At 50.2% G+C, this 24,376-nt stretch overlaps 2 protein-coding genes across 2 annotated transcripts in view; one reads left to right on the top strand and one right to left on the bottom strand.

Moving 5' to 3' along the window:
* The window catches only part of SH3BP4 (SH3 domain binding protein 4), a 35,621-nt gene extending 31,746 nt beyond the window's left edge, over positions 1-3,875 (top strand). The window contains exons 4-5 of the mRNA XM_064718001.1: positions 1,290-1,478; positions 3,271-3,875. Of these exons, the coding sequence (XP_064574071.1) occupies positions 1,290-1,478; positions 3,271-3,495 (414 nt within the window). The 3' untranslated portion in view covers positions 3,496-3,875. The remainder of the gene's footprint in view (positions 1-1,289; positions 1,479-3,270) is intronic.
* Positions 3,876-11,826: 7,951 nt separating this feature from the next.
* On the bottom strand, positions 11,827-22,827 carry LOC135450575 (UDP-glucuronosyltransferase 1-6-like). Its single transcript, XM_064718884.1, has 5 exons — positions 21,991-22,827; positions 17,282-17,413; positions 17,089-17,176; positions 16,148-16,367; positions 11,827-12,822 (listed from the first exon to the last, which is right to left on the bottom strand). Exons 1-5 carry the CDS (start codon positions 22,825-22,827, stop codon positions 12,525-12,527), a joined length of 1,575 nt encoding a protein of 524 aa, XP_064574954.1. The 3' UTR covers positions 11,827-12,524.
* Positions 22,828-24,376: the final 1,549 nt, after the last annotated feature.

Here is a 24,376-nt window from a genome sequence, read left to right as displayed (position 1 = left end):
TTGGCTGGATTTTCCCTGCTCGTTGGACAAGGGGGTTTATGGCCTCCCTGGCTCCCACAGGAAGCCGGTGTCAGCACTTTGGAGGAGCAGGCACGTGCTGGGCTGCAGCTGTGATTAGAGCCCAGCTCAGCTCTGAGCTGGGAGCAGATAAGGGGGAAAATCAGCGTGCATTTGCTTTGCAAATCGCTGGAGTGGTTTCAGATGTTCCCATCTTCCCTCCCCCAACTGTCCCTGTGCAGTCTCCCGTTGGAGGATTTAACCCTTCTTTGCCCCTGAGCCAAACATGGATTTTCCCAGACCCCTGTGTTGGAAGGGGGTGTCAGGACCCAGAGGGACAGAAAGGTCACTTTGGGAATCACCTTATCCTTATGATTTCCACAAGAACCATCCCCGTGCTGCTGTGAAGGAGTAGGTGGGGTCTTTTTGCTTGATTTCCATTTTTAATAACATCAAAGCCCCCCCTGAGGTTCAGGGTGGGATTTGCCCAGGGTCTGGGGTTGCTGCTGCTGGGACTGTTGTGGTCCAGAATCTGTGGGAGCCCTGGGGAATGGGATGATGATCCTGGCAGTCAGATCCCATCCTCTGAGAGTGAACACTGCCATTAAACCCTTCCTTTTCCAGGTCTGCGCTGGGGCTTCTCTGCTGCTGCAGCTTCATCCCACTCTGAGGGGATTTTAATAGAATTTGACACTTTAGGGCAGGAGCTAACCCCACTCTGTCCTTTTTTTGCATGACTAAATCATTCCTACCTAGAAAACCCAGACTGATGCATTTGCTCTTTCCACTACAAAACCCTTTGTGGAAAATCTCAGCTTTTAGGACAATAAGTGATGCAGGAAGACGAGGAGGAGAAGAGGAAGAGCATCCCAAGCTGAGCAGTGGTCCTGTAGTGTCAGAGTCTTCACCTGGGCCTCAGTCACCGAGTGCCCCCCAGGTCCCATCCCAGAATGTCCTGGCTGTGCCTTGCCCACAGCTCTGAAGGATCCTGCAACTCTGGGGTGGAGTCTGGATTAGTTCCCTTGATTAAAAGCATCTGTTGTCCTCAGCCCCTGGGATGATTTAAACTGCTTAAGGTGGGGCCGGGACATCTCGGGAGGCAGGGGCTGCCTGCAGAACCAGGCTGCAAACCCCATCCAGAGGGGTCCAGCACTTTGTTCAATTAATGGGATTATTCTCTTGCCAAGCCTGCTGGCCTCATTTCCCCAGCTGTCACTAACAAGGAGGCAGGAGGATTTTTGGGATACTCTGGGGGGAGCTAACCCGGCCTTTGCTTTTCCCCTGTCCTGCAGGCCCTGCTGAAGATGGACTGCCAAGGGCTGGTGGTGAGGCTGATCCAGGACTTTGTGCTGCTGACCACAGCCGTGGAGGTGGCCCAGCGCTGGCGGGAGCTGGCCGAGAAGCTGGCCAAGGTGTCCAAGCAGCAGATGGACGCCTACGAGGCCCCACACCGCGACAAGAGCGGCTCGGTGGACAGCGAGGTGAGGGCAGGCACGCCTGGATCTCTACAGATCCTGGAATTCTCTGGACTGGAAAAGGTCTTCAAAGTGTTGGAGTCCACCCTTTGAGCCAGCACTGGCAGACCCACCAGGTTAATGGTTGGGCCCAATGGTCTTAAAGGGCCTTAATGGTGTTAAAGGGCCTACAAGGCCCCGCACTGTGACAAGAGCAGCATGGTAGACAGTGAGGTGAGGGCAGGCACATCTGGCTCTGCACAGATCCTGGAATTCTTTCAGCTGGGAAAAACACCTTCAAGGTGTTGGAGTCCAGCCTTTGAGCCAGCACTGCCAGGCCCACCAGGTTAATGGGGGAGCCTTAATGGTATTAAAGGGTCTACAAGGCCCCGCACTGCAACAAGAGTGTCTCAGTGGACAGCGAGGTGAGGGCCGGCCCACCTGGATCTGCACAGATCCTGGGATTCTCTGGGCTGGAAAACATCTTCAAGATATTGGAGTCCAACCTTTGAGCCAGACCCACAGCTTAATGGTTGGGCCCAATGGTCTTAAAGGGCCTACGAGGGCGGTGGACAGTGAGGTGAGGACAGGCACACCCAGATCTGCACAGATCCTGGAATTCTTTTGGCTGGAGAAGACCTTCAAGGTGTTGGAGTCCAGCCTTTGAGCCAGCACTGCCAGACCCACCAGGTTCATGGTTGTCCCAGTGGTCTTAAAGTGCCTTAATGGTGTTAAAGGGCATTAATGGTGTTAAAGGGTCTACAAGGCCCCACACTGCAACAAGAGCAGCATGGTAGACAGTGAGGTGAGGACAGGCACACCCAGATCTGCACAGATCCTGGAATTCTCTTGGCTGGAGAAGACCTTCAAGTTGTTGGAGTCCAGCCTTTGAGCCAAACCCACAGGTTAATGGTTGGGCCCAATGGTCTTAAAGGGCCTTAATGGTGTCAAAGGGCCTATGAGGCCGGTGAACAGCGAGATGAGGGCAGGCACACCCAACTCTGCACAAATCCTGGAATTGGCTGGAAAAGACCTGCAAGGTGTTGGAATCCAACCTTTGAGCCAGGGCCATCAGGTTAATGGTTGGGCCCAAAGGTCTTAAAGTGTCTACGAGGCCCCGCACCATGACAAGAGCAGCTTGGTGGACAGCGAGGTGAGGGCAGGCACGCCTGGATCTCCACAGATCCTGGAATACTTTCAGCTGAAAAGCACCTTCAAGGTGTTGGAGACCAACCTTTGAGCCAGACCCACCAGGTTAATGGTTGGGCCTAATGGTCTTAAAGGCCTTAATGGTGTTAAAGGGCCTACAAGGCCAGTGGACAGTGAGGTGAGGGCAGGCACACCTGGCTCTGCACAGATCCTGGAAATCACTTGGCTGGAAAACACCTTTAAGGTGTTGGAGTCCAGCCTTTGAGCCAGACCCACAGGTTAATGGCTGGGCTCAGTGGTCTTAAAGGGCCTACAAGGCCCCGCACTGCAACAAGAGCAGCATGGTAGACAGTGAGGTGAGGGCAGGTACCCCTGGCTCTGCACAGACCCTGGAGTTCTTTCAACTGAAAAAGACCTTCAAGGTGTTGGAGTCCAGCCTCTGAGGCAGCACTGACAGGCCCACCAGGTTAATGGTTGGGCCCAATGGTCTTAAAGGCCTTTCCAACCCAAGGGATTCCATGTTTCTCTGGAGGTTCCTCCAGAGCACACTCCCCTCAGAGGAGCGCAGGGCTCTGACGGTGTTGGGGGGCTGTTTTCCCGGGAATGTGCGTGTTTTGGGATGCTGGCTGAGCTCTGATCCCCTCCCACCTGTGTGCCCCCCTCTCCCCAGGCCATGTGGAAGCCGGCGTACGACTTCCTGCTGACCTGGAGCAGCCAGATGGGGGACAGCTACAGGGACGTCATCCAGGAGCTGCACACGGGGCTGGACAAGATGAAGAACCCCATCACCAAGCGCTGGAAGCACCTCACGGGCACCCTGATCCTCGTCAACTCCTTGGACATGCTGAGGGCTGCTGCCTTCAGCCCCCAGGACCACGAGGATTTTGCCATCTAGCCCGTGGTTGTCCTCTTCTCCTTGGCTGGGAATTTTTTTCCCTCTGTTTTTTTTCCCCCCCTGCTCTCCCTTTGACTTTAAGGAGAAGAAGTGGAGGTTGGGTTTGAAGAGGCCAAAGTTTGGCCTTCAAACCATTCCCTTGGGTTTGAAGAGGCCAAAGTTTGCAAGTTCTCCACCAGGACTGGAAATCAGCAGGACATATCCCACCCTGATGGGAGTTCATCTGGAAGGGGATGGCTTTTCATCCAGTTAAACTATTTCTTACTGAAAAAATAAAAAAAAACTTTCAGGAGGGCGAAGGGGTGGGGAGGGATCCCAAAAGAGATCACGTTTTCTAGGCATTTACAAATAAAAGTTTAATTTTTGTAACGAGCAGTAGAAGTTGTGACCACTTTGGGGAGGAGTGGGGGAAGCTGTGGCTGGTTTCAGGTTGCAGAAACTGCTTTGAAATGATGGAGTTTGAGACCAATATGACTCCTGTAAATATATATTTTAAGAGGTAGCACGGTAAATGCCCTTTCCCCCCACTACAGGCAGGTTTTGGGTTACCAGATGTGACTAAAGCACCACAGGAACTTGGGCTGTCCCTAAATTTGGGGTGTGCTCAGCCCTTGCACCAAAAACAACTTTTACTTATTTTATTTTATTTTATTTTATTTTATTTTATTTTATTTTATTTTATTTTATTTTATTTTATTTTATTCACAGGTTCTATGAGCATTTTGGTTGTTTTTTGGGTTATTTCCATGTCTCTGCAGACGTGGATTTTCTTGTTTTTGGCCTGTTCCTGTTTTTTAACCAGGAGGAGCTTCTTCCCACCTGGATGTGGTGCAGGACACCTCTGGAAGAAGCTGGAGGTTTGGGGCTCTCCAGAGACCTCAGGAGATGGATCAGGGGGATGGTGAGAGGGAATCAAAGTCCCCAGGTGCTCCTGCTCTGGGGAAGAGGCCAGAAAGGGGGAGGAAATTGTTGCCATGCAGACAATCCCTCTACAGGCAAAGGGGAAAAAAAAAAGGAAAAAAAAAGGGACAAGAGAGAGACTCTTTCTCCTAATTTGAAATCTGAGCTCGCTGGGGATGTTCCAGGTGCTCTTTGCCATTGATTTCTAATTCTTCCAGGCTCCTCAAGTCCAGTTTAACTTGTAAATAACCTTTGCTATAAACCTGGTGCCAAAACCCTCAATATTTGTGTCACCCAGTGCCCGTATTATTTTTCTCCTCCTCCTTTTAAACCTGAGTTTTTTGAGGGACTTCCTTGCCTCCCTTTCCTCCTTTCCTCCCTCTGCTCCCCAGCTTTCAGGTATTTCACCTGGGAGGGGAATATTTTTTTGCACAGAAAGATTATTTAAAGTGCAAAGGCTCCTTTTGGTGGAAAGCTGCAGCCAGAGGACGTGTAAAGGTTCCTAAAGGATGGTTTTTTTTTTTTTTCTTTTCAGATGAATTTAAAAAGAAACAGTGGAAGAAAAAGAGTAGGAAAGGCATCATCTGGTGGAGGGAATGGTGCTTTTTCCCAAAATCCCATCCCCAGAAATGATCACTCTCTATGGATCCCACAACCTTAAATTTGTCCTTTAGGGGGCTTAAGGGTTTTCCTTTTAGGGGCTTTAGGGGGTTTCCTGTGCAGGTCCCCACAGCCCAGCCCCTTTCCCTGTCCCTGCTTTTCCATGCAGGAGCTAAAATCCCTGCTGCAGCGAGGGCCAGCTCCAGGTGCAGCCAGCAGGATGCCTTTCCCCTGGGCTTTTACCCAAATCTGGGTTTTTTACCCCAATCTGGGCTTTCCCCCCTGGCTCCGGAGCTCTGCAGGAGGCTGTGCTGGCAGAGTGGCAAGAGTTGAAGCCTCCCCTGATCCATGAATAATCCCTTTTTTTTTTTCTCCTCACCAGCCTGTGCCCTCCCCAGAGCCTTGGGAACGTGGCCAGCACGTTTTGGGGGATGTGGGATGAGGGTGAATTTATTTCTCCCCATTTTTGGTCAGAAATCCAGTCCTTCCTCCCATGCTGGGGCTGGGAATGTGTCCCCCTTCTGAACTGAACATCAAGGGCTTCTCCCAAAATTCTGTCTGGGCTTTGCATTGCCACCCCTGTGCAGTAACTGTTTTTACATTAATGGTCATTTTTTTAAAGAAAAAAGGAGATTTTTTTTTTTGGGGAAAACCCCATTCCAGTGGAAGCTGTTACTCTCCAGTGTGACCGTGTTCACAGGGGTTCTTGGATGAGGGAAGAGATGAGGATCTGACTCCATGTTTCAGAAGGCTTGAGTTATTATTTTATTATATATATTACATTAAAACTATACTAAAAGAATAGAAGAAAGGATTTCATCAGAAGTCCAGATAAGAATAGAATAGCAAAGAATGACAACAAAGGCTTGTGGCTGGGACACGGAGTCCGAGCCAGCTGACTGTGATTGGCCATTAATTAGAAACAACCACATGAGACCAATCACAGATGCACCTGTTGCATTGCACAGCAGCAGATAATCAATGTTTACATTTTGTTCCTGAGGCCTCCCAGCTTCTCAGGAGGAAAAATCCTAAGGAAAGGATTTTCCATAAAAGATGTCTGCGACACTCCAGGGCTCCCAGTTTGATGTCACCTGCTGTTGTCTCTCCATCCCAAAGCAGAGTGGGGTTAATTTAGTGGGGTTTGCACTGTGCCAGCACCCAGAGCTGGTGCTCCTGAATCCAATCTCCTCCCTCAGCCTTCCCACCCCATTGTCTCCAGGGGAAAAGTGCCTGGAAACCATCTCACCCCCAGCCTGCTGCTCTGGGTCAGGAACTTCCTGAAGTGGGACAAGGTGTGGTTGCAGGATTTCTTCTGGCACCGAGGAGTTTTCCTGGTTGTTTTCTGGCTGGAGAAAACACCCCTGTGTTTAGCCAAGGCTGTTGGGCTGCTCCCAGTCCCAGTGGAGGTCAGATCCCAAGGCAGGGAAGGGAAATATTCTGGTTTCTGCTGGGGCTCTCACCATGGATACCCTGCTCTGGGAAACAGAGACAGCAGCCAGGTGATTTGGGGAGTTCCCCCCTGCTGCCTGGAATATTTCAGCTTCAGGGAAAGAAAGGGTTTGAGTTATTCCTCAGTGCTTCAGCACAGGTCACCTTGCAAATGCATCCCCACAGCATTTTCTCCTCAGTTTCTGCCCTCACAAGTGAGGGATCATCTTCCATGGGCTCACCCAGCCCCAAAAGGCTGAGGAGAGGCGGCAGGAGGGGGAGGGAGGGGAAAATCACCCCCTGGCTATCAGGGTGTCCACACAAAGCCTGGTCTGCAGGGAAATCTGGAGCCTGTGATGAGACCCTGCAGCTCTCTGGGTGCTGGTTTCCATGCCCAGAAATCCCTGCTGAAAATCCCTGCAGGATTTGCTGCCTTCCCTTGCAGCTCTTCATGAACAGCCTCTTGTGGGTTACCAGGACACGCTGTGAGTTCTCAGAGGAGCAAGGCTGCTCCCAAATTTTCCTCAGGTTTTCCTTTTGCCACCAAATCCCTCCATTTCCAGGGCTGTCCCCTGCATCCAGCCTCCTCTGGGGTGCCAGCTGGAGGCTTGATGCTTTGTTTTGTGGAAAATAGTGCTGGAAGCACCTTCAGTGAGGATCGCAGTGGAATCCTTGGAATTCTGCACCAGCCCTGGGATTTGCTGGTGTTCCAAGCAGTCCTGTTCCACCTTTGGGTTTTCTTGTTGGTAGGATCTTTAATTTCCTTTTTTGTAGGATCTTTAATTTTTTTTTTTACCTTAATAGCCCGAGGTGACTTAATCAGGCCTGAATTTTCACCAAAAGAGGGTTTGAATGGCTGGAAATTCACGGAGATGATGACGATCATCCCAGGAAATGCAACTCTCATCCCATGCTCACAGCATGACCCACTCAAGCCTCCTTTCAAAGCCTTTTATTTTTTTTTTCTTTTTTCTTTTTTTTTTTCTTCTTTTGGCAACAGGCTTTGCCCAAAGCATCCCCTGGGGCTGCCCTCTTCGCAGCTCAGCAGGTTTAATCCATGGCTGGAATTCAGGGGTTTCTGAGCAACAAATGGCACCTTTGGGCTTTTAAAAAAAACAATTTATTATAATGACAGGGGTGAAAGAAGGGATGTAAAGGCATGTTTTTCCCAAGGAGTGGCTGATTGCATGATTTGGGGTGGGAGGATGATGTCCAAGTGAAGAGGGCTCTGGCTGGGGGAGGAATGTGTAATTTTTTTACTGTTTAACAGCCTCACTCCGTGTTGGATGTTGGGAGTGACGCTGGTTGTGGTTTTCCCTTGACTCATCCAGCCCTGAGTCACCCTGCTGCCCTGCTGAGATCATCTCCGAGGGGTTGGCACCGACCCAGCAGCCCCTGGAGCATCCTCCGGGCCCCTGCCCCACTGCACATCCATTAAAGCTTCCACCTTTGTGGCATTGCCCAGCACAGACTGAGCCCCTGGGGCTGAACCACACAGGGATCTGCCCCAGTGGAGCAGGGATTTTGTTTCCCCCTCCCCTAAAATCACCCAGGCTGGTGGCATTCCTGGGAAGGTCTCTGCTCCTTTTGTTCAGGCTGGATTTTGGGGACAGGCTCAACAGGGATTTGGGATTTGCTCCATGACTCCCTTTTATCACCCTGAGCAATCAGATCTGGCACGGGAGACCTCTCAACCTTCCTGAAAATAAAAGGGAATTGATGCTGCCTCCCATGGAGAGTCTGTCCTGCCCTTTGTCTCAGAGATTTTGGCAACCCCTTTTCCCCAGGTTTCATCCCACTCACCTATAAATAACTCCTGAAAACACTTCTGCAGGTGATAATTAATCTGAGGGCTCTGTGGCTGCTCCAGCTAAAACTGCCTGGGCTTGCTGGTGCCAAATCCGGTGCCAGGGATCCAAACTGCCCCGGGATGGGGCATCTGCAGTGCCAGGGATCCAAACTGCCCCGGGATCCAAACTGCCCCGGGATGGGGCATCTGCAGTGCCAGGGATCCAAACTGCCCCGGGATGGGGCATCTGCAGTGCCAGGGATCCAAACTTCCCAGGGATGGGGCATCTGCAGTGCCAAACCCTCTGGGATGCTGCAGGACAGCTCTGGGGGATGCTGCAGGGGCCAGAGCATCTTCTGGACCCCTTCCCATGGTTGTTCCCACAGCGTTATCCCTGCACTGCTCCCCAGGCTGGACCATCTCAGAGGCAATCCCAAAGCCACAGATTTTTGTGGATGCGTGGGGGTTTGGGGTGAGTTTGGGTGGTTTGGGTTAAACCAGGCTGGTTTCCCTCGTCCGCACTCCTCAGGGAGGTGGGATGCACTCCTCATCTTCCCAAGTTGTGCTTGCATGGTTTCCCACCGTGGGAAATGAGCTCCCCATAGTGGGAAAACCTCCCCGAACTGGATTAGTGCCTGGGCACCAGCAGCAGTGAGTATTTGCTTTTTACAAAGCCACCCAAAAGGTGGATTAGCAAATAAATGAATTAAATGGGTAATTGCAGGTCTGAGTGTGAGCATCCAAGTGAGAGTGTCCAGGGCAAGGGGCAGAGGTAAGGAAGGGCCCCAGGTAAGGAAGAGGGAGTGTTCCTGTGCCTGGGAATAATATTTATTTATAAATAGATACATATTTATAAGGATATTTATTTATAAACATATACATATTTATTAATATAAAATTTATTTTAGTATTTATAAATACATAAATATTTTTTTATATATTCCCCCCTCTAAGGCGCAATGGCTTTCAGCTGACAGAAAATAGGTTTAGACGGAATATTAGAAATAAATTCTTGCCTCTGAGGGTGGTGAGGTTTCCCAGGGAAGCTGTGGCAGCCCCTAGAGCCCTGGGAATGTCCAAGGCCAGGCTGGACAGGGCTTGGACATCCCTGTGGGTCTGGGGTCTCCATGGACCCCCACACTGGGGAGCTGGAGGAGCCCGAGATCCACCCAGAGCTCCCATGGCAGCAGTGGGAAAACCTCCCTGTTGGCCCTGGGGACTGGGCTGAGGCTGAGAAACCCTGTGGCTGCAGAAAAATGCCAGTAATTCCTGTCATTTCCCGTGGTCTGGCTGGTGGGAAGCAGGCAGAGATGCTGGCTGCATCCTGCCCTCCAGGGCCGGGGCTGCTGTGTCCCCCAGGACACCCCATCCCAGACCCAGAGAGCTTCAGGGCCATCATTTGCAGCTGGGCTGGGTCTGAGCAGCCCAGAAGAGCTGGGAAGCAGCCCTGGCTCTTTCCCAGACTTACTGGGCGTTAAAATCCGGGGGAAAATAGGACAAACACTCAAAAGGTCCCTGGGTGGGAGCAGAAATCACCAGCTCTGGGTGGGGGAGCTGCTGAGGTGGGAGGTGTTTGTGTCTCTTTTCTCCAAGGGCAGTGAGGGCATTTTGGCCGCTGCCTTTTCCTTGAGAGTTGAAGGATTTGCTGGGAAAGCTCAGGATGCAGTGCCTGGGGCTCCGAGGAGCTCGGGGAGAGGAGTAATGGCTGTCCCTGCCTCAGTTTCCCCTTTTGGGAAGGGCCCCACTGTCAGCTCTGGGGCTTCAATCTGGGCTGTGGCTGTGGATTGTCGCAGACATCTTTTATGAAAAATCCTTTCCTTAGGATTTTTTCCTCCTGAGAAGCTGGGTGGCCTCAGGAACAAAATGTAACAATGATTATCTGCTGCTGTGGAATGCAACAGGTGCATCTGTGATTGGCCCATGTTGGATGTTTCTAATTAATGGCCAATCGCAGTCAGCTGGCTTGGACAGAGAGTGCAAGACACAAACCTTTGTTATCATTCTTTGCTATTCTATTCTTAGCTGGCCTTCTGAGGAAATCCTTTCTTTTATTCTTTTAGTATAGTTTTAATGTAATATATATCATAAAATAATAAATCAAGCCTTCTGAAACATGGAGTGAAATCCTCATCTCTTCCCTCAACCTGAGACCCCTGTGAACACGGTCACAGTGGATTCCTCCATCTCCCAGCAAGGGAAGGTGGGCTGGAGTCTCTGCCCTGGTTTTTGGCCCCCAATTATGGGGCAATAAGAGGGGACATCATCCCTGATTAACCCTTCCTGGGAAGGGCCCGAGCTGTGGTGAGGATCCAGCTCCTTCCTCTGAGCCAGAGCCTCTTGTCCCAAGTGCTTTGGCTCCTAATTGCCTCTGGGAATCCTCTCCTGGCTGGCAGCAGTGTCCATACTCCTGGAGCACCTGGCTGGGGGATGAACAAGTGCCCGTGGAGTTCCAGCCATGGAACTGGGCTGGCTGGCTGGGAATGTTGGCCTTGTCCCTGCTCCTGCCCCTGGGTGATCCCAGAGTGGCCTCTGCTGGGCACTGGGAGGCTTCTCCAGCCCAGGCCCTGCTCATTCCTTCTCCAAGGGAAAGTCAAGAGCAGGATAAAGCAATGAGGGTGAGGAAAGCCAAGGGAGGAAGAGGATACCTGGATTCTGCTGTTGTTTTTCTCTGGCTGTGTTAAAAGTATTTCTGAAATGAAATAAGTCATGGGATGGGCATTCTGAAACTTCCTTCCTTTCAGTTTTACTTCCCCTGCACAAGGGGGTTGGAGCTGCAATTGGGATATTTTTATATTTTTTTTTTCTCAGTTGTGCTCCTCTGATCTGAAATCCAAGAGTTCTCCCCTTGTCCATGCAGAGAATGTCACGGGGTTGATCCAGAGCTGGTTTGCAGCAGGGCACTCGGAGAACTCCCCCTCAAGGACGTTCTGAAGTGGGGATTTTTTATTTTGGCACTGGACACTGCTGGGAGCCAGGGATGCTCAGAGAGCACTGGGGCCACCGTGGCTGTGCTGTGACAGCCCTGAGAGGTCTGCAGGGTCTCCTCTGCAGCTGTCACCAGAGCCGCGGGCACAGCCTGAGCTGTCACCTCAGGAAGGTGTGGAGCTGCATTTCCAAGCAGCTCAGCCCTCACACACCGCAAAGAAAGGTCTCCTTCTGTTTGTGGTGGGCAGGGAAGGGGAAGAAAAGCGCTGGGCAGGTTGTGGGTGTCCAGGAGATTTGGGCACTGCAGTGGGGACAGGCTGAGGACAGAGCCTGCCTTGGACTTCACACATCCTCCTCTGAAATCCCGGCTTTTCCAAACTGCCAGGGAAAGGAGCAGCAGCAGGTGCTCAGCAGGACACCCGTGCTGCCCTGGTGTACTGGGATCCCCCAGCTCAGAGCCTGGAACATTCACCTGGGAGCTGTGTCAGCCTCAGGATGGCACCTCTGAGCGAGGAGCAGGTCACCAGGCAGCAGGGACAGCAAGGCTGAGAAGGGGGTTTGTGTATCAAGGTGGCTTTCACACCATCAAACCATGGGGATTCAATCTGTCCCTTCTCCAGCTCTTTTTCCATCAGCAAACAAGCATCCCCCCCCATAACTCTCAAGACAGAAAACACACCAGCCTTTATTTTTGGTATTTGGGGTTTATTTGTAGGGCTGGGAGTTGGGGTTTTTCCCTGAGCATCACCTACAAAGAACAAATCAGTTGTGGGGGTTTATAAGCAAAGCTCACAAAGCTCTCCTCACTACCAGGTGAGCTCCAGCTACAGCACATCTGCCTGATGGGAAATTTGGGGGAAACACCAGTGCTTTTCCAGCAGCTTGATATTGGTTCAGGGTCTTGTAAACCCATGAAGATGTGCACAGAGCTTGGTCTGCGTGACAGGAACTGCGAGTGTACAACATTTGCCTCTCCTACAACAGCAGCCACACAGAGATTTCAAACAAGAATCTGACCAGATGGTTCTCCTAAAGTCCTCCAAAATTCCTACCTATCTCTGCTGCAGGTGGAGGTTGAAAGAAAAAGTCACTGAGTCCTCTGCACACTGACAGGTGGAAGCCAGGGGCCGGGGATGTCACACTCAGACCTTCCCAAGTGACTGCAGCACTCCTACACAAGGCATTTTCAACAACCCATTCTTAATTAAAAAGCCAAAATTAGATCAGCGGAACAGCCCATCTCGTGCTGCTATTTCAAAGGATCCCTATCATTCCTTGGCTGAAAATCACAGTGTTTGATTCATTGCAGTGCAATTCGAGCTGTTCCCTGGCCCCGCTGCCGCGTTTGGAGCAGGAGCTCGGTCACCACCACCGTCCCCAGGTGCTAGTGGGACTTGGCTTTGGTGGCCTTGCCCGTCCTGCCCTTCTTGCCGCAGCACCTGCGGCAGCAGCACAGGCAGCACTTGAAGGAGATGAAGAGGAAGAGGAGGGTGACGGCGGCCAGGAAGGCGATGACGTCCAGCGAGTGGTACTGCACCCAGTTGAGGTCGTGGGCGGCGGGGCGCAGGTGAGGGGCCCCCTTGTGCCTCATCACAAACTCCACCCAGTGCACGGCCAGGTCCAGAGGGTGGATGGGTCTGTCCAGGTGCAGGTCGGAGAGGCGCTGGATGTTCTCCTTGTACCTGCCGAGAGAACGTGGGACCCTTTGAACCCTCAGGGAAATGCCCAGGGCCTTGCCCTGGCAGGACACACCAGAGAGTCTAGGCTGAAAGAGGAGAGCTCCCCATGGAGCCTTGCAGCACTATGATCCACCCCAGCTCCTTCCCCCATATGTCCCAAATTCTCCTGGTTTTTCCCTTCCCTGTTCCCTCATTGGTTGTGGTACCCCTGGTGGCCAGCCCTGTCTTCCCTGTAGGGCACTGCCCTCAGACCATTGGCCACTGACCCCACAGTTAACCTTGTGCAGAGCACATGGACAGGGCTTTGTCCCTGATTTCCTCTTCATCATTGTCCCAGATTGCACGGCAATGTGTGTTCTATTTGCCATCTGTTAGAGGTGTGGTATTTATCTTCTGTTAATTGGGCAGGTTTTTTTATCTCTCCCACAATCACTCCTCCCTCCAGGGAGATATCTGCTGATAACAGCTATTGAATGTCACTGCATGACTGATAAGAACTACAGCATACTATTGGGAGATGTGAGCCCAGAGGGAGGAGCCAAGCATTCCTAACTGGATATAATCTGAGGTCCTGGAGAAGCAAGACAGCTTCTCCACGGGATTCCCCAGAGGAACAGCAGCTGTCTCCTCTTCCACTGGATCTTCACAGGAAGACTGCACCTTTCTACAGGATCCCTGCTCCAACAGAACCACCCCTGACACTGCAGGAGGGCTGCAGCCACATTTCCAATGGGACTGCCACCAACACCCTGACCCACAGGGTGTCAGGTTGGGTTCTCACTCAGTGTTGTTTTTGTTTACTGCATTGTTTATTTTATCCTTTTTATTTTCTTCCCTAATAAAGAAAACTGTTATTCCTGCTCCCATATTTTTGCCTGAGAGCCCCTTAATTTCAAATTTAAAAGAATTTGGAGGGAGGGGGTTTACATTTTCCATTTCAGAGGAGGCTCCTGCCTTCCTTAGCAGACTCCTGTCTTTCCAAACCAAGACAATCGTGCAGAAATAAACCTTCACTGGAACTGACCATATAAAGGCCCTTCTGCCTCTCTTGGCTGAGCTAGCCCTGGTGAGTGTGGGCTGTGTGGACTTCACTGCCCTGCCAGAATGCTCACCCAGGTGGCTTTTCCACAGGAGTTGTGTCACCATTGAACAAGAAATGACACAAATTCACTTGAAGACTGGTTTGCAGGAGAAGGCTGAATAATTGCAAAACTATACTATATTACATTAATACTATATTAAAACTATACTAAAGAGATACTATACTACACTACAGAAAAACCCGTGACTGTCTGAGACAGCCAGGACACAGCTTTTAGTGATTGGCTAATCACTCAAAACAACTTTCACCAGTGTTCAATTAACCAAACCACTTTTGGTAAACAGTCTCCATAACACATTCCACATGTGCAAAAACAGGAGCAGTGAGTAGAGATAAGAATTATTTTCTTCTCTGAGCTTTCTCACTGCCTTCCCTAGGAAAAATCCTGGGAGAGGGAATTATGTCTCTCTCCGTTCAGAGAACGTGAATGCCACAGAGATGCTTACAGGAAAACAGGTATCAGCACCCACCACCTAAACCCCAAGCTGCTACAAGAGAAGGTGTTGCTCAAACATGGAGTTGATGCCTTGGGATTTCAGCTTTTATGTTATTAAAATCCTGAACTGCTTTAGGGTGGAACTCTACAACTCTACACCCTGTCAGCTGCTGTTCTCCCATTTTATTCAGGCACAGTTCCTCTGGGCCTGAAACTCAGGGAAACCCTACAGCCTCAGGCCCTGAAAAATGTAAACAGCAGTGAACTGGACAGGGGCAAACTGGGGATATGTGCCCTCATAGCCTGAAGGTGTAACTGGGATATTAACCCCTGATATGTAAATGGACCAAACTTATAATTGTCTGGAAAAACTTGTGACCATCATCTGTCTTGGGTGTAGTGTCTAGGAGGCTTCTGACTGCCCAAGCTGTATCTACTGAAGACCTTTAATAAATACTCACTTTATTCTCTTAACCCTGTCTAGCCTCTGTTCTAGATGGCCACTCCAAGGATCAGTTTTCTGGCACCCCAGATGGGACAAGAAAAGCTTCTGGAAAACCCTTGGACCAGAGAAAAATCCTGCTTTTTAAAATGCCCTCTTAACTCTCTTAATCTTTTCTAGCCTCTGTTCTAGGTAGCCACTCCAAGGCATCAGTATCACAAGGTGGGGTGGGTTGGAAGGACGTTGAAGCTCATCCCTCATGGGCAGGGACACCTTCCACCAGGCCAGGCTGGTCCAGACCCCATCCAGGACACTTCCAGGGATGGGGCAGTCGCAGCTCTTGTGCTACTGAGCCCCTTGAGAAGGATAATGGCAAAGTTAGAGGCCCAGGAAGTGACAAAAAAAGGAAAAAAAGAAAAAAAAGGAGAGAAAGCTTAGTTTGAGCTCTCAGCAGAATCTCTGGGGCGAAGGTCTCTGGCTGAAAGAGGAGACTGGAGATGGAAAAGCTGCCCAGTTCAGCTTTTCCAGCTGCATTATTATTGTTTTGTTAGATGCAGTGTTATAGTGTTGGAATAATAATTATTATTAATAATTTAATTGCCATTAAATATGGCAATTTAAATGCCATAAAAATTGGATAGGAAACAATGTCAATAAGCTGCTATTTCTCAGGAATGTGGTGGTGTTTCCTAGTCCTTGGCATCCTTCAAATGGGAGCAGGGAAGAGTTCTTATGTCTCAAAGAAATCTCTGTGCTGCCTTTAAGCCCCTTGGGTGTGCTGAGCGCAGCCCTGTGATGCTCCCTGGGCTTCCTCAGTGCATCCCTGCATGTCCCTCCTGCTTTGTGCTGGGATTGTCCAGCCTTGCTGAGCCAGGCAAGGCTGTCTGTGCTCACAGAATTCCTCATGAGCACCGAGGGGGAGAAAAATGCCTGAGAAAACTCACCTGTAAGATAAATGAGTGATAAATATGTTTGATATTTAACCCCACTGACCTGTGTCACCAGAGATTTGGGAACAAAAGCTGCTTGTCGCTTGTGTCAAAGCCCTCTCTGTCACTGCCTTGGCTTTAAGAAGGTGACACAATTTTTTTGGCAACTTGATTTCTTCCATTGCATTCCCAGCCCATCTCCCCTGCTCCCTGCAGCCTCCCTTCTCTTGTCCACTGAAGGGGACAGCCTGGAGTTAACCCAGGGCGAGCATCAGCTTCTCCATGGAAGCAGCTGCTATCAAATCCAAACTTTTGATCCAAGAAGCCATTTAGGAAGAGAAAAACACCCTGCTAAGCTGGAAGTGAACGTGCTGGGGCTGCACAGTGAGAAGGGGGAAGGCTGTGCCTCCGGTACTGACGTTTTGTCGTTGATCACGGCTTTCAGGGCGTTGGAGATGTCAGCAGAAGTCATCTCCAGGATGTTGAGGGTCAGCCCTGCTCCACGGGACTCCACTCGCTTGGCGTTGTCCATCTGGTCCCCGAAGAGAGGCATCAGCACCATGGGCACAGCGTTGCAGATTCCCTCATAAACGCCGTGGGAGCCTCCGTGGGTGATGAAGGCACGAGTCTTGGGGTGGGCTGTGGAGGGAAGCACAGGCTTGTGTCAGCTCCTGGAATTACTGACTCCCAGCAACATGTCCCTGGGGAAAAAACATGGACCAAAAGGGCCATGGTTGGATAAATCAAGGATTTGGGGCTGTTGTGAGAGCATCATCCCTCATGGCCAGATTTTGGGATTGGAACTTTGTAGACCTCTGTCTCGGTTTGGGGTAATCCTCCAACTTTAGGATTAAACCAGAGCCAGGAGAGGTTAGAAAGGATGTTACCACCAATTAGTTTTTCACCATAGTGAAAAGGTCTCTCACAGCTGAACCTGTTCTGTCACCAGCAAATCCTGGCGACAATTCCACCACTTTAAAATCCCAAAGACCTGTCTGGAAGCGCTCCCTTAAGGACCATGAAATTTCTTTTCAGGCCAGAAGACAGGACCATGAAGTTTCTTTTCAGGCCAGAAGACAGGACAAAACCACAGCTGGCTGTTGAGACCGCTTAGTCAGACATAAAGATTCTCATCTTTGTCTGCTACTGGAGTGTTGGAAAGCCTTTTCAAACAGAGTTGTGTCATAATTTGGCAATTCCCAGCCAAGTTCCTAAAGGACCAGCTCTGGCTCCACCAGCAGAGGAAGGTTTGTGGCCCACAGTGCTGGGTGAGGGGATGGTAACTCACACCTGACCCACAGATGATGCCCTTGGGGCCTCACCACAGCAGCCTGGTGTCAGCCCAGGGTGCCAGACCTACCCAGGAGGTCGTTCTGAGGCAGCCACTTGACGAGCTTCACGTTCTTGGGCAGGTTGGGGGGTGCCTTGCCTGTGTAGCGCCAGAAGACCTGGCAGGGGAAGAAAAGCCAAGTCAGATCCCAGCAGGAGAAGGGAGGGAGGAGCTGAGAGCAGCGTGGAGCTGCTCTGCTGGAGGCAGAAGAGGGGATTGGTACCGTCTGAGGGACTGTTCCCAAGCCCTCCGCGATCTCCATGGCTTTCTTCATGGGAATCTCGGACACCATGGAGCCCAGCGAGAAGACAACGATGCCGTGCTCTCCAGAGGCGTTCACCATGGCTTCAAATTCCTGCCAAAGGAAAGCAAGCCTTTAGTCAAAGCCCTTTCTCTTGTCAGGGGCTGGAATTGCTGCCAGCTTCCCACAGAACTCTCTGGAAAGGCAACGGAACAAGCGGTGAGCACGACAAAACTGGGACCAGGAAAACGAGTGGTTATTGGTAGTTCTGCATCCAAAGCAGCACGGCCAGCAGGTCCAGGGATGGGATTCTCCTCCTCTTGTGAGTCCACACCTGGATCCTGCATCCAGCTCTGGGATCATCAGCATGAGAAGGACATGGGATTGTTGGAGCAAGTCCAGAGGAGAACCATGGAGTTGACAAGGAGTCAGGAGCACCCCTCTTATGGGGACAGGCTGGGACATCCTGTTCAGCCTGGAGCAGAGAAGATTTTTGTGTGGAGATCTCAGAGCCCCTTTCCAGTGCCTGAAGAGGCCCAGAAGGAAGCTGGAGGAGGACTCTTCATGAAGAGTACTCCCTGCTCTTCCAGGGAGCAATGGGCTCAAACCAAAAGAGGGGAAATTTGTGTTAGGTATCAGGAAGAAATTCTCTCTGAGGGTGGGGAGGCCCCACAGGCCTCTGGCACAGGATGTCCAGAGAAGCTGTGGCTGCCCCTGGATCCCTGGGAGTGTCCAAGGGGAGGATGGATGGGGTTTGGAGCCACCTGGGATAGTGGAAGGTGTCCCTGCCCACAGCAGGGGATTGGACTGGATGGGCTTTAACATCCCTTCCAATCCAACCTGTTCTATGATCCTAAAGAAAATGAGTCTTTGGGAAGTAAAAATTGGCACACTTAACCCAAGCCTGGATTCAGAGCTGATGTTCTTCTTTCCAGGCCACGCAGCTACAAGAGAGAATTAAAATCCCGGAAGAGGGTTCTGACAGCAGGTATCTCAAATTTCTAATATCTGGATTTATTGTATCTGCTTTGGGTGTGATAACATTGAACTGCTGCCAGTTTTGTCTCTCTTTTGTTTGAGTGATTTAAATAATAGAAGGAGATCTAGCACTGGAATCCAGGAACAAAAAGATTCCAATGAAGCAGAAAAAAACAGCCCAAGGCTGGAGCAAAAATTCTTTTAAACAGAAAAATGTTTGGTTGAGCCAAGGAAGGAAAGGCAAAACTGGAGGAAATTGTTGCAGGCATCAAAGCTAAATAAGGGAGAAACGATGAACTAAATGTTTCTGTAAGTCTGGCAATTGCCAGATGTTATCTCTGGGATCTGAGGGGATAACCACAGAACCATGGAATGCTTTGGGTTGGAAGGGACTTTGAAGATTGTCTCATTCCAACTCCCTGCCATGGGCAGGGACAACAGAGACTGACTCTGTCAGTTTATGCTCTTTTCCACATTTTTGTGGCTGTCTCAAGGCCTATTTAATCCTTTTTATATTCTGTGGCACATCAGTTTTACTTTGGTTTTTAGATGTTTTTGAGTTCCAAGGTCTGACTTTCTGCTCAGAAGTTCTCCTGCTATGAGGAAGTGCTTTGCAACCCTGCTTTGGGGTTATGCACATTATTTTAGTGGTTTTAATCAGCACCTGCTCATACTTTTACAAAATATCTGCAGTGGAGACTAATGCAAAAAGTAAGAGAATTAGGAAGATTTCTTAATGGAAAGTAGAAGATATCCCATACTGAGAAATTTTGGCACAGCTGAAGCAAAATACAGTTGCAGTGCAGAGTATTTTACACAAAAGTGGCAAAAGCGTTGCTTCACTGGTGGTGGGGATTTAGTTCCAGCCTGCCTGAACTGTCTGAAGTTCACGGAACATCCTCAGTTGGAAGGGACCCACGAGGATCATTGATCCAACCCCTGGCCCTGCACAGACACCCCAACATTCCCATCCTGTGCATCCCTGGGAATGGTGTTCAAACCCTCCTGGAGCTCTGGCAGCCCCGGGGCTGTGCCCATTCCCTGGGGAGCCTGGGCAGTGCCAGCACCCCGTGGGGGAAGAACCTTCTCCTAAAATCCAACCTAAACATCCCCAACACAGCTCCAGCCATTCCCTCCGGTGCTGTCCCTGGCCACAGAGAACCGAGATTGGAGCTGTCCCTCCACTGCCCTCTTAAGAAAGCTGGAGACAGGAAAAAGGAAAAGGGAATGAAAATAGATAGGAAAATTGGAAAAGAAAAATCCTTTTTTTTTTTTTTTGGTGCAGGTTTGACTGGGAATGCCGAGGTGTCCCACAAAGTAACTTTTCCCTCATTGTTGAAGGAATGCAGCGGCGCAAAATGCACTCCCAGCCACTTCCACCTGGCATCCTTTATTCCAGCCTGGGAGCTCCATCTCCTGGAGAGAGCTCACAGCGCACCCACAGCTAAACTCTGAGGAAAAAACGGGAACTAACCTGGGATAATTTGTTTCCCCGAGTGCAGCCTATGCCTCCGACCAAGACCATGTTGGGCATGAGGGGCCTGGGGTACTCAAAGACAAAGTCGTATTTCATGAGCCAAACAGCGGCGTGGCTGAACAGCTCGGGCACGGTCGCCTCCCGCTGCAGGAACTCCCGGATCAAGGGATCGTAGGGGGAATAAAGGACAGAGCAGGCCAGGGAGCTGCCCAGGGTGGCCAGGAGGTTGCCCAGGCGCTGCCCGAAGGACATGCGGTCCGTGGAGCGCGTGAAGAACCGCGGGACGTAGGAAGGAGGGCTGGGACACATCGTGGCCTGGAATTCCACACTGCACGGCAGCCCCCGCAGGAAGTACACGGAGGGCAGGGACAGATGTTCTGCCAGTATCTGCCCACATGGGAAGAAGGGATCCATAAAGATGGCATCAAATTTGCTTCCTTCGAGGTACTGGATCAGCTCTTTGTCAGACAGCAGACGCTTGCAGGAATCCAAGAACATGCTTGTAAAATTGGCAATTTTGGAGATTTTTTTCAAGAAGGGCTGAGGTGTGAAACTCCTGTGGCCCATCTCTTTAAATTCTGCCTCCACAAACTCCTTGGTGTAGGACACAGGGTAGGTTTTCAAGGTGTAAACTGGGGATGAATGGATCCGCAAATTTATCTCTGGCGCAACCACCACGATTTCGTGTCCCTTGTCCCTGAGCTTCTCTACGACCGGGAGTGTGCTGAGCCAGTGGCTGCCATCAATGGGTATGACCAAGAGCTTCCCACCTTCACCAGAAGTCCACAGCAGCAGGAAAAACACAGCCCAAGAGGCAAGAGAAAGAAATCCTGGCTTTGGAGAAACCATTTCTCCAGTGCCGCTAGCAAAGTTATAAACGGCGGTGAAACTGCGGCTGGGGATGAGGAGTGAATCACGGGGTGCTTCCCACTTGAATTTTAACTAAGGTGGGTTTTTAATTTTTAACAGGCAGAAATTGGGGTAATTTTTAACTGTGGGTAAATATTGGGTTTATCATCTGCTCACAGAGAAGGCTTTCAGTGAGTGGCTGCCGTGAGGTGAAGCTGAATGTCTGGACTGACACCAGGAGGGAGGAGTGACCAACAGCCTGTGGGCCTGAGAGGCTGAATGAGAGCCATGAATGGGCTGACCAGCAATCACTACATCATTAACATCCAGTTAATGATCAACCCACTACCTTGAGTCCACTGCACTGATTGGACATGGAACTCGGCACAAATCTGACCTTTGGATTGCTTTGTGCCCCCAGAGTGTAACCAAGAAGCTAAGATTGACAGAGGTTTGATAGAGTGGGTTGTAAAGGCTTATCTCCAGATTTGTTGCTCTATCGCAGGAGTTATCAAAGTGAAAGCCCTGAATTTACAGTAGTAAATGTGTTGTAAGCAGAGCAATAACTCCTGCTGTCACAACACCACAGTGTCTGAAAGCAGAATAACCCACGGAAATCTGCACTATTTGCACAGCACGAGGGGAATCTGAACAAGGGACAGTAGTTACAATCCTGAACACTTCCTTTCCCAACCATCCTCTTATTTGCTATCTTGCACTGCTGCTCGCACAAATCCAGAGGCAGCAGAGCTCCCTCTGCTGTCTTTGCACATCCCTAGTTTTGGGCTGTAGGCGCACATGGAATCATGGAATATCCCCTGGCCCTGTACAGACACCCCAACAATCCCACCCTGCGAATCCCTGAGAGCATTGTCCAAACCCTCCTGGAGCTCTGGCAGCCTTGGGGCCGTGCCCATTCCCTGGGGAGCCTGGGCAGTGCCAGCACCCTCTGGGGGAAGAACCTTTCCCTAAAACCCAGGCTGATCCCCTCTCCTGGTGTTCTGTGCTTCACCCAGCTTCATGTTCAGTGGCACAGCAAAAATGCCTGGGTATATCCACAGAGTTAATTCCATATCTCCAATTTTTGTTCAATCAAGTCTGCTAGCATTCCACATTCCTTAGGGATATTAAATCCTCTGACCTAGAATTATTTTGTCATTTGGCTGGACATACAGCGTGCCACGAGAGATGGTGACCACTCAGCCTATGCTCTCCTGGAGAAAAACCCTTCAGCAAGCCTTGTGATCATCTCAAAGCTTAAGATTCCCACTCCCATGCCATCCTTGGATTTGATCACACCCTGCCTCAAGCACACAAATATCACTACAGGAAACACTTGAAGCAAGCACATGCTGAACAAGCACCCTCAGGGTAAGCAGCGACAAACCTTTGAGAGTGGCTTCTTCTGCAGACAGTTGATGCCTCCAACATAGACCATGTTGGGCATGATGGGGCGCGGATACTCAAAAACAAAGTCGTATCTCATCAGCCACACTGATGCTTGGCTGAACAGCTCCTGCACCGTCACATCCCTGTGCAGGAACTCGGAGGCCAAGCTCTCGTATTTCAAATAAAACAGGTGGCAAAGCAAAGGCTCTGAGAGCCCGATCAAGAAGTTCTTCACTCGCTCTGGGAACGCCATGTGGTCGGAAAGAGATGATAAAGTCTTGGGCACGTAGGATACAGGGCTGGGAGACTGCGCGGCTTTGTAGTCTAAGGTGCAAGGAAGACCACGCATGAAGTACACAGAGGGGAGGGAGAGATACTCAGCCAGAATGGGCCCACAGGGCAGCACAGGGTCCATCATGATGGCATCGAATTTGCTGTCCTGGAGGTACTTCATGAGCTCTTTGTCAGATAAGAGATGCCGACAAGCAGAAGTGAACATGTTGGTCAGCTCTGTGATGTTTCTGAGTAAAAGTGAGAGCGTTAGACTCTCAAAGCTATTTTCCCCCAACTTCTGGTAGTACTGGTCCACAAACTCCTGGGTGTAAGGCACTGAATACGTTTTGATGGTGAAGGACTGGGAGCTTTTCAAGAGCAAGGCAGCATCAGGAACCACGGCCACGATTTCATGCCCCTTCTCCCAGAGTTTCTCCAGGACCATCCGCATGCTCAGCCAATGACTTCCATCCTGAGGCACCACCAAGAGCTTCCCACCATCTGCCAGACTCCAGAAGGCAAGGAAAAGCACAAGCCCAGCATGTACCTGATGCTTCCACATAACTGTCATGGGGGCAGGCAAAGAAACTAACTGCTCCTCCTTGCGTTGCTCAGCAGCATATGAAGAAAAATCTCCTTGTACCTCATTTATATTGTGGTGGACATCAATGGTTTATCTCTACAAAATGTTTATTGATATAAGTTACTGGAGTTCAAAGACCATATTGCTGATAAAAGCCTTGATTAAAGTGCTATCAAGGCACCTATGCTTTGCTATTCATTTAGGTTATCTCAGATTATTCACAATAATCAGTAGATAAAGCAGTTGTCATGGAGGGGTTTTGCTGTGTCAGGGTTGTTTCAAGTGACTCACTGTGCACTCAACTGACCCAGGCCAGATTCAAGTCAGTAATCAAATTTAAGGCCACTCCGCAGAGCTTATATCACAAGAATAGTGCTGCACTGTTGACAAGCAAGACCTAACCCCAATCTTTGCTCAGGAAGGTGACTGGAGTTCACAGAGAATGTCCTCCATGGCAAGCTGGAGCTGGCACATGGAGCAGCAGAGTCACCAAAGTTTGGGTAACACATTAACCAACCACTTTTCACTTCTTAGCAAAGCAATGATAGAGCAGAAAGCACAGTTTGTGCTCAAGAGGGGCCATCAGAGTTCATAGGTGAATGGCTCAAGGCTAAACATCTTTTTGAAAAGCAATGATACAGCAGAATACGGGGCTCTTGCTCAAGAGGGGCCACGGGAGTTCGGGGTGAGAGGCTACAGGACAAATGGGTTTGAAGGCTCTTAATAACAGTCCCTTTCCCAAATTTCAGAAGTCTTGGCTGTGGTACATGGTATGTGGAAGTCCATACTCCTGGACAGAAGGGCCTGGCCAAGCAGATCTCACCTGCCATAAAGGCATATTCCACATGGGCAGGGAAAAGCTGGATGCCAAAAGTTTGCAAGTTTACAAGAGCAACACAAGATACAGGAATGGTACCTGGACAAGAGCTGGCTGGAGAAGACAGATTCTTTTAGATCCCCCAACCAAGCACTCCTGAACAGAGTGAAATCTGAGCAGTCTCTCCAGGCCTGGAGGGGTTCTTTTGGAGCAGGTAGGAATGATGGGAAATCTGATCCATGAAATGGCTACCTTTGCCAAAGGCACCTGAGTGTGATAAATACACTTCCAAGGCTAATCCTAAGTGTTATTCCAAGATTAAGGCTAAGTGTTTCCTAAAATGTTTATTTGGAGAGGAGGTCTTCCATGTGGCCAATTAAAGAAAAGGGGTTCTTAAAAGCCAGCAAGAAGGACAGTAATGTTTATGGAAAATGCACTAAATAGGAAGGAATTTCAGACATCAGTGGGGAGGTTTAGATTGGATATTAGGAAAAATTTCTTCATGGAAAGGGTTGTCAAGCACTAAAAGGGGTTGTCCAGGGGATGGTGAAATCACCATCACTGGATGGGGCCCTTGGGGCCACGGTTTAGTGGTAGACCTGGCAGCGCTGGACTAATGGTTGGACTCTGATTTTAGAGGGCTTTTCCAACTTTACAGCTCCATAATCTGAGGCAGTCCCATTCTGCAGCTGGTGTAGCAGAACTGTGGCT

This window comes from Zonotrichia leucophrys, chromosome 7 (assembly GCF_028769735.1).
Source record: "Zonotrichia leucophrys gambelii isolate GWCS_2022_RI chromosome 7, RI_Zleu_2.0, whole genome shotgun sequence".
NCBI classification, from domain to species: domain Eukaryota; kingdom Metazoa; phylum Chordata; class Aves; order Passeriformes; family Passerellidae; genus Zonotrichia; species Zonotrichia leucophrys.
Note: the sequence above shows the minus strand (reverse complement) of the source record. Positions and strands in the feature narration are given on the sequence as shown.